At 29.7% G+C, this 10,149-nt stretch overlaps 1 protein-coding gene across 6 annotated transcripts in view; it reads right to left on the bottom strand.

Annotated features, from left to right (window-relative positions):
* Nucleotides 1-10,149, bottom strand: part of LOC123011158 (FH1/FH2 domain-containing protein 3) — a 79,194-nt gene that overhangs the window by 17,221 nt on the left and 51,824 nt on the right. The window contains exon 1 of one of the 6 annotated variants that reach the window (XM_044408839.1): nt 6,621-6,747. The exons of 4 other annotated variants lie outside the window; for them this stretch is intronic. In XM_044408839.1, the coding sequence (XP_044264774.1) occupies nt 6,621-6,661 (41 nt within the window). In that variant the 5' untranslated portion in view covers nt 6,662-6,747. Of the gene's footprint in view, nt 1-1,759; nt 1,886-6,620; nt 6,748-10,149 lie in introns of those variants that run through there. One more of the 6 variants, XM_044408678.1, reaches the window with a different exon arrangement.

Below are 10,149 nucleotides of genomic sequence, written 5' to 3' on the forward strand. Positions count from 1 at the left end.
TAGTTCAAAAAGCAAACAATTTTTGTTTTGTTTCGATTTTTTTTATTTTATTATAACATTTTTTGAAATGTAGGATACATAGTGTAATTTTATTTTTTCCATTTAAATGACAAATGATCAATTATACAGAATGCGCCAGAACTCGCGTCCCAAAGAAAATGTCATGTAAGGTAAGATGTCAAGAACATGGTACAAAAGTTAAACAAATTCTAGCTACAAAAATTTCGTAGTAATGAGAGCTTAAATTTTGCAAAAATAATTTTCCAAGTTTGTTTGCTACAGGCTACTAGAAGAGAAAACAAGGAAACTGTATCCCCAATTGTAACTCTGTTTAATGTTATTTGTGGCTTTTATTGGCAAAATATTTGTACTTTTACTAAATAATTATAAAAAAACATATACAAGATCATCAGTATAATTAAATAGACATAAAAAAGTCAAGTGTCAAAAAATACAGGTCAAAACTTTTTTATTTTACAGAAAAATTTTTTTCAAACATTTTCCATGTTTCTGGTATCTTATCTTACTTGAAATTTTTCTCTGGGGCGCGAGTTCTGACACACCCTGTAGTGATAATCATCCATTATGCCATAGTTCCCATAATTATTGAGGTCAATTTTAATTCCATTTATCAAAAAGTGCTAGGAACTCGATTTTTATTTAGAACACTATATTTTTAAATATTTTCATTAATTTTGTGTTATATTTTCTCTCCAACAAAAGTTGAAACGCGCTTCATGTTTTTTAAAATTAAAAATTAAAATTTATTTATTTACAAAATTGTAAATAAATAATTAATAATTTAAATTTTTTATTAACAAAAATTTTTATACTTACATTTTAGCTGAACATATCTAGAGTTTAATCACTAAACTCACTCATCTTAGATATTTTATCCTTAAAAATTGCAAATCTTAAATTTATTTGATAGTTAAAAACAAAAGAATTATGAAAGCTTATGTTTTTTTTTAACATAAAGTAATTATGTTTTCCACTCACGATCTTTCCGGATAATACCAAGCGATGAAAATCTTAGCTTGTGCAAATATGATTTTGCAAGGACCAAATTTGAATTTTTTCACAATCTTTCTGTCAATTAAAAAAGAAATAATTCCATAAGCCAGTCGTTTCTGAAGTCGCTGTCTCGCTACATTTTTTCTTTCGTAACGTCAATTAAAAAATATTGAGCTATAATATGTATATTTGTTAAAAAAAAACTAAATGATCAAATTCCAAAATATTTCGTCAATTATTTGTATTAAAATTTGTCATAACTATTTTCAAAATTTGGTTGAAAAAAATAAATAATGTCAAAACCTGAAAAAACAGCAAGTGAAAGCACGATATTTAAATCGATTTAAAAACTCATAATGACATTTTAACATCACTTGTTGAAAAATTTGCTCACTCTGGAACAATAGAATAATAAATGGAATTGTCTTTGCAGTTTCTTGACCCTTGATAATTTTTCTAATTATTGTTGATCAATCAAAATTTCGCACATTGTTAGTTTTGACACACGATGCCACTCAATTAATCAATCTAACTGTACACTTCTGCAATGACAATAAACTTAATGAAAGCTGACCCAAAATTAGTAAAAAAAATTACCAAAAAACTCAATAATAAATTAGGATTATCACATATTAAGAGCGGACCCATTTTCCGCAATTTAGATAATAAACCTGCTTTCGAGGACCACACGCAACAAAATTTGATCACAAGAGCCACTCTGTGTTAAAAAASTCCAAAAACGAACCCCAAAAATGTCCAATTTCTGGATTTTTTTCCAAAATATCCTCACATCACAAGCACAACACTGGCACAGGTGCAATCGTCCACTCTRCAAGAAGTTKAACTAAAGAGTAAAGAGAGAGAATCGCTGCTTCATTCAAGAATCGAGACACCTCCACCGAGAGACTGCRTTGCATCGATGACACGATTYAGGGACCCAGATTCGAATTTTTCGAAAAACGGTCATTTTTCGGGAGTTGGGCCTTAAAGGTCAATTAGTCAAATGGGACGAGATGATYGCTGGCTTGGAGCGATGTTTAATGACCCGAAAAGGTCATCAATCATGATTTCGAACACTTCCGTTCTTTATTATCATCATAATCGAGGATTGTTCTTGGCACGCCCTTTGAGGGTTGAGTCGAAATTTTGAAGATATGATGAGTGAAGATGTTTTACAACAGGTTTCAGGTTTGAGGTTGATAGTTCCTTGAGAACCATCACGAGACAAACCGTTACTTCGAACAGACTTGACTACTCACTTAATTATTATTCAATCTGGTATAATTATAAAATTCATGCGTAAATTTGTTTCAAACAAAACGCCCTACTTGACGTTGGCTTAGTGATACTGCGGAAAGCTTGTTGAAGCGTTTTTTGAGTTTTTAGCGGTTGTTTCAGTTTTTTTGCGATTTGTGATTCTCTAAACCCCTCATCAGAAATTAGTATGCGCGATATGCTTTCGCCAAAGATATGTATTCTACATATGTTTATGTTTGTTTTCCGCTTGCCCAATGCATCTTCGTATATTATTAAATCGTCTTCATTTGCGTAACAAGCATTCAAATATGCTTAACGATTTAATTGATCTTAAGCTAAGTTTGTGCAATCTGCTACAAAGTTTCACTTAAATCCAAAAAATAATAATTCTTTCGTACCAAAAAATGTTTTAACTGAAAAAAACTGTGCGAAAATGTAAATCCCTAAAAATCTGAGAATTGTGTTTCCAATAACATTCCTTGGTGTTTCTAAGAGATAATTGAGAGCAGTTTTAATGCTCAAAGTCTAAAAAAATAAGCTTTTAAAAAAGCTCTTAAATTTGTTTGCTTGAATTTAAATTATTTTTCTTACATAATTTGCAAGAAAATGCTAGAAAACTCAAGACTTTGTAAAATAAAGCTCTATTTTTATTAAATTCTTGAATAAAATTTTTTGGTAACTATAGGTTTTATAGTAGACAATAATTTTCAATAACAATCTCAAAATCTCTGTTTATTTTTTAAGATCTTAAATTAGTTTCCAAGTTTCTTCTTGAGAAAAAGTAGCAAAAGATTTTTATAATTTTTTGTGTGTTTTCAAACTTCTTTTATTTTGACTAACAACCATTTTCCCTTTCAGAAAACTATGTTTTCAGTAATCGTGTTATTAGAAAAAACTTTGGATATTAACACATCTTTTACAATCCAAAACGACTAAAATTCAGTTATGTTTTATATTCTAGAGTTCTAGACTTTATCTGAATTTGAAAACGCAAATTAAAAAAAAAAGATATTTTGTTGTTTCTCATGTCATATCAATTTTTGATAACAAGGTCTTATTCTTCGGCCACAAAAATGTTCTTTTATCTGCAAAGATTTTAAAGTATGTCAATAATTATTCAAATTTGATCTTTTTGTAAAATCTACAAGAAAAAACATAGAAAACCCAAGATTATTTTTATTAAATTTTTAAGCAATGACGTTTTTTGGTTTCTAAAGATCTTGACTTTTAAAAAGCTATAGACAATAATTTTCAGAACAACCTCGAAAACTCTATTTTTCAAGCATTGAACTTGATTTTCACACTTTCATCTTGAGAAATAACATAAAAGTTCTTTTAATTTGCATTTTTTGTAGGTTTTAGATTGTGACTAAAAATCTTTTGTTTTCAGGAGAATAGTATAGGTTTATAGGTTTTCAGCAACAAAGCTATTAAAAAAAACTTTGGATATTGAAACATTTATCCAAAACGACTAGTATTCAGCAAATTATTGTTTCCTCCAGAAAATTTAACGTTAATTCTAAAAACAGCTTGCACATTAAAAAAAAACTAAAAAAACAAAACATCTAAACAATGTTACAATTTCAAATTATTATTTATCGTTGTCAAATCCCAAAATCATTTCTCTATTTCCTGAAATCTCAAAAATCTTCAAAAAATTTGATAAGAATGTTTTCCAATTCTCTAATTAAATTACTGTTTTTATTGTTTTTCTATTTTTTACTTAAGATGTAATTGATACAATTCTCGCAAACATTACTAAGTTTTCCTCAATTTCTGCAATCTGTTATAAAATTTCTTTCACTTGAACCTCAAGAAAATCATTTAAACTCGGTCATTAATAAAATACTAGTTCACTTCGGTTCCCAGATGTTCACACTAAACACGTACATAGATTTTATATTAAAATTAAAATGCTAATTAAAGTAAACTGTATTATCCAATAAAGGTATAACTACTACTAACTAAGTAATGCGATCTTTCAACAAGATAATGTTCGCAATCATACAACTACAGTTATGACAGACTAAACTGATTCTTGAATATTTAATAAGACTTTGATGTTGATGAATGGTGGCTTTAAATTCAGTATTTAAAAGATTCTACAACAAATTTGCTACTTCTTCAACAAACATAATTAACATTAATTCAGAATTATACATAATAACGTTTTTGTAYCTGTTATTAGAGATAATTATTCTGATATAATTGTGGCCTTCTTGCTGCAAAACATAAAGTTATTAATGAAAGTAAACTTTCGAGGTTTTGATAGCATTTTATTCTTTACAAAATTTTTGTCTAGAATTATAAAATGTTAAAAAAATATTCTTTTCTTCTGTATTTTTCACGGTTTTAAAGCTTTTTATATAAGAAACTTTGAAATTTGGTGTCAAATTAGCCACTTTGTGGATTTGGAAAGTGTCTATCGTGATTATGTCTGAAAAAAGCATTTTTTGCACAAAAATGACTTCCGTCATTCTTCCTGGATCTCGATAACTGCTTTATTTGATAAAAACCCACTTTCGCGCATCACTTCAACACTTCCTCTCAATTACCCGAGCGAAATCACAAGAAAACCCATCAACATTCTCCGCCACTGCTTTGCTCTAYTTTGTCCTATTCCAAACTGTTTTAATTACAAGTGATTAGTCTTGAGCTTGAAAGATTTCGCGATTTTTTCAGTTTCGTTCTGAATAGAATAGAAACTTGCACTTTTAATGCAAATGTTCACCTCTTGCATAAATAAATCGGCGATTAGAATGCGTCGGACTACTGGAAAGTATGGTCTGATTTAGTCGGTTTAAGTGGTGCGGCGTCACGTTCTAACCTATTTAAATAAATAAGAATTTATTAGTTGGGTGCTTTATGGCAAATCATTCCGGGTCGTGACTCTTTGATAAGATCTCACCGGAAAATAGGAGGAATGCACAATAAGGCACGTGGAGGAGGATTTTTACGCAAATGGCACTTACATGGTTTTAATTAGCGGGATTTATAGTGATTAAGAAGCGAAGAGAGATAAAATTTAGAAAATTTTTCGGTTATCAGTGCGATCGGAACTTTTAAACGGAAGACAAAATGTGACAATTATGAGAGAAACTACAAGAACAAGAAAGGCTTATTACGGGAATTAGAATATGAAATTGTGGGCGGAAATTGTGGATAAGATAATTAGCTCATTAGAGTCAAGTTTATCATAATAGTGAAAACGAGAATAGAAAATATTGTTTATGCAAATATAAATTTGGAACACCTCGACAGAGAAAATATTCAAAACAATAAACAAAATCGATCAGAATGTTCTAAAATATCATCAACAGTAATAAAAGTTTCTAAGAGTGTCATTTTGGTCCGATTTTCCAGATGTTTCACAAAATTTTGTTCGACATTTTAATAAATTCAGAATACGACAGACTCGTAGAAAAAGCACCCTGGAAAGCAAAATCTTAAGTCACTGCGCCACCACGCCTCCGGCGAGTGTCTCTGCTCTAATCCAATATATTTATTCACAGTAACTATACACGAAATTTTTGTGACAAAAAATAGTTCCTATGCTTTTGTTTTTATTAAATGAAATTAAGATTCAAAGATCAAAACTTTAGTTTGAAAATATTGGTTTAGAAGTAATTTTTCAAAAGTGGTTTGCCACATGAATAGTAAACCTTAACCTTAAACAGTTAAACAAAATATATGTATTAGTGGTTTTTAAATTGTTACTTTGGCAGGTAGTAATTTATCAAAACTCGTATTTATTGGTCTAATAAATAGCAGAAAAACAATTTAGGACACAATCCTGTCTCATAATCGAATCTATTCATAACAAACCGCACCTTAACCCAAACCACGCTTGCCAACATCTGGAAATCAAACCGTGAGAATCCCCGTCATATTTTCGAAAAATATGATCCAATTGACACTGACCTTGAACACCTTTTCAAGACCAAAATCATAACTTTCGAACCGATTAAGCTGTTTACACTCATCACGAATTTCACTTTTTTAATTGAACGGAAACAATTATCCAAAGAAAGTGATATGCGAATATGCGTTTGACGAATTTTTTACATCCCGGCCTTAAGAATTTCAATTCGTGGCCTAATTGCCATCCCGCTAGATGGCGCGGTTTCGTTCACCGCTATCGCGATTATTGCGCACAGTTAAGACGGCTTTTTTGTCTCGTAATTGCAAAGATCGATCTGTGTTTGTGTGAGACGGGTTTTTGCAAGAGATGACTACTGTTAAAGCACCGGTAAATGACTCTAATTATGGTGACCGGTTTTGTAGTATTTTTGAAAAATCGAGGTGAAAGTTGTTATGCTAATACAGCTTTTTTGCTTTGTTCTACGTACCGATTGTTGTATGCGATGAGTTCGTGGAGGAGATAGCCCATTTTGATGGATTTTTAACCTAGGTTAGACCAAGAGAACTCTCACTAAAAACCTGCAAACCTGAGGGTTTCYACGAATAAACTGATACGTTGGAATAGCTACAAAGCTAATAATAACAAAATAAATTGGTACATGGATGAGGAATCGTGGCCAGGATCTTCATCAAAAACAACACCAAGCAAATAATTAATAAAAAAAAACAAGAGAAAACATCCAAACAACTATAAACATTTTTTATTGTTTTTATGATGATCGGCATGTTTCTTTCAACAAAAGCAACTTTCTTCAYATTTATTGGATCGATCTTCGTATAAATAACCTTCACAATATAAATTAGCAATAAAAAATAGAAAAAGCCACTTGCCAACTTTTAAAATGACTGAGTGTTTCACATTTTGGCAAACTTGAAACCACTAATTTATGACTTACTGAATTATAAATGCAATTTCTAACACAGACAAAAAAACAAAACTTTATTTATTGATTTAAAGGAAAATTAAGTATTAAGATATAAAAAAGGTATGTACAAAAAAAAATTCTCGTAAAGTCGAGAAGCAGTTCTTACAAAGTGCTCAAAACATTGAGTTTTACTCAAAAATCTCATGTAAATCTTCAATTTCTGCCAAATATCACCATATCTTATCAAAACCTTCAGTTTCACAGTAGTTATAAGGTTTTTTTAAGATCCCAACACTTTATTTAGGATCTTTTGTTTTATTTCAAATCTCAATTTTGCTGTGGAAAAGGCGATAAAATCTTGTAATAATTTTCGTAAAAATCAAGAAATGGCGTTTTACAATTTTCAATTCTCATTTAATGCTCAAAATCTTGTGCTTTAGTCAAGTGAAAATCTTCTGTAAATCTTCAAATTTGTGACATATCTTCTCAAGATCTTCATATTTTTACTTGTAATCTCAATATCGTTTCACACGACTGTTGTTTTTTAGGAAAGTCTATTTTCCCATTTTCTAGTTGAAAATATAAAGAAATAATAAAAAAAAAAGAATCCAAAAGTTTAAAATTTCCTAATTATCGTTTTTTGAAATCTTTATAACTGATAGATGTTCGTACTAAAATTTGTATATTAATATTATGTAAGCACTCAAAAATTTAAGAATTATAGAATATATTTATTAGCTGAAGCTTTGAAAAGAAAATTTATATGATTTGAGAGAAAACCTTTCTCTAATTTTTTGAAAAACATCTTGAATTATCTGAAAAAATCCCCAATGTTTCTAAATCAAGAAATAGCGTTTTAAAATTCTCAATTCTTATTTAATGCTCAAAATCTTGAGCTTTAGTCAAGTGAAAATCTTCTGTAAATCTTCAAATTTGGAACATAGCTTCTCAATTTCTTCATATTTTTAGTTCTAATCTCAATATCGTTTCATACGACTGTTGTTTTTTAGGATAAAGTCTATTTTCCCATTTTCTAGTTGAGAATATGAAGAAATGTTGAAAAAAATTCCAAAAGTTTAAAATGTCCTAATTATCGTTTTTTGAAATCTTGATAACTGGTAGATGTTCGTACTAAAATTTGTATATTAATATTATGTAAGAAATCAAAAATAAGAGAATTATAAGATATTTATTATCTTAAGCTTTGAAAACAAACTTTAGATGATTTGAGAAAAAACCTTTCTGTAATTTTTTGAAAAAAATCTTGAATTATCTTAAAAATTCCTAATTTTTCTAAATCAAGAAACAACGTTTTAAAATTCTCAATTCTCATTTAAGACTCAGAATCTTGAGTATTAGTCAAGTGAACATCTACTGTAAATCTTCACATAGTTTCTCAAGATCTTCAAATTTTTACTTGTAATCTCAATATCGTTTCGCACGACAGTTGTTTAATTATTATCTACTAAAGCTTTGAAAAGAAAATTTAGATAATTTGAGAGAAAACCTTTTTTTTAAACAAATCTTGAATTATCTCAAAAAAATCACCAATTTTTCTAAATCAAGAAACAGCGTTTTAAAATTCACAATTCTTATTTAATGCTCAAAATCTTGAGCTTTAGTCAAGTGAAAATCTTCTGTAAATCTTCAAATTTGCGACACAGCTTCTCAGGATCTTCATATTTTTAATTGTATATCCCAGTATCGTTTCACACGAATGTTGTCTTTAGTTTAAAGTGAATTTTTCCATTTTCTAGTTGAGAATAAGACTTAAGAGAAAATTCTTTTGTAATTTTTTAAAAAATCTTAAATTATCTCAAAAATCCTCAATTTTTCTTTTAAAAAATTGTCAAGCGTCTTTCCCTGAACCATCTGATTATTTCCTTGTCAATGTTCACTGGTTTACAAAACCATAAGCCAATTACGCGATTCCACGGCTCAGTGGCGACTCGTTGAAGGTCGTCCGTGCGTATTTTTTCCAATTTTCAATCTTACGTTAGCAAAACACAAAATTTCTTTGTTATGACACGACCGCTCATTACCCCGAGTAAAATTATTGTTCCAGTTCGCTTGCAAAAGCATCGTTCGTTGCGACATTTTGACAGAAACAAATCGATATTGTTGCACCCTAACAAGCAAATCATGTTGTTGCCAATTACGAAACCATAATGGCACACATTATTTCCATTTTTTCGATATTCTGTGCGACTTGCGTGACATTTCTCGGTGGTTTTCATTAACGATTTCGCCAACAACGCCGCTTATAAATCAATTGTGGTCAATCGAACAACTGTTTGCAATAAATTCGTTAAGATTATTATTGAATCAGGATGAAATACGATTTGGTTGCTAGTCGTGCGTAGATCTCTCGAAGGTTAAATAAGAGACGAGGAGTTCAAGCGGTCGTTAATTTTTGCTTTGTTTCAATTATTATCCAATTTTTTTTATCGATCGATTGGACGTAATTAGAGACAAAAAAATCTATGGCCCGAAGGGATTATTTTTTTCATCAAACAGTTACTCGAGTTGCTGAATCACTTTGAAAAAATTTATTGTGATAGTTCAAATCACGGAAAATTTTCTTTTGCACAATAGATTTGGCCAAATCCCAATAATCAGTTGATGTGTTTAGATTTAGAAGTCCTCATTTACGCGAAACAAGCGAATTATGAGTCATTTGGTACACTAATATCTGGACCTACTCCAAAATTTGTGCAGCACGAGATTATCTTTAGATTTCGTTCTATGTAATTATGGATTACACACTTGCACGCTCCGTGTGCCAATTAAAAAGTGAAATAAAAGTRAAAAAACAACGATMTTTTGTGTAATCACTTCCTCCCAATTATATTATTGACCGAGTTTTTGAGACACTTGTTTGTTTTCACTTTAGTTCTAATAAGTTTTTTTGGATATTTCGATTTGGAAATTTATTAATTTGTTCCAAATATTGAAATCTATCAGAACACGATTCAGTTATCAGTTTTTCAATAACAAGTTAATTCTTTCCAAGCTTTTGACAATTATAAGTAATATRATACTACACAAAAAGTTAAAAAAAAAATAATCCAAACATTTTGCATAACTATTG

This window comes from Tribolium madens, unplaced genomic scaffold (genome assembly GCF_015345945.1).
Source record: "Tribolium madens isolate multiple individuals breed KSU strain unplaced genomic scaffold, Tmad_KSU_1.1 Scaffold_11;HRSCAF=98;Tcas5.2_LG3b, whole genome shotgun sequence".
NCBI classification, from domain to species: Eukaryota; Metazoa; Arthropoda; class Insecta; order Coleoptera; family Tenebrionidae; genus Tribolium; species Tribolium madens.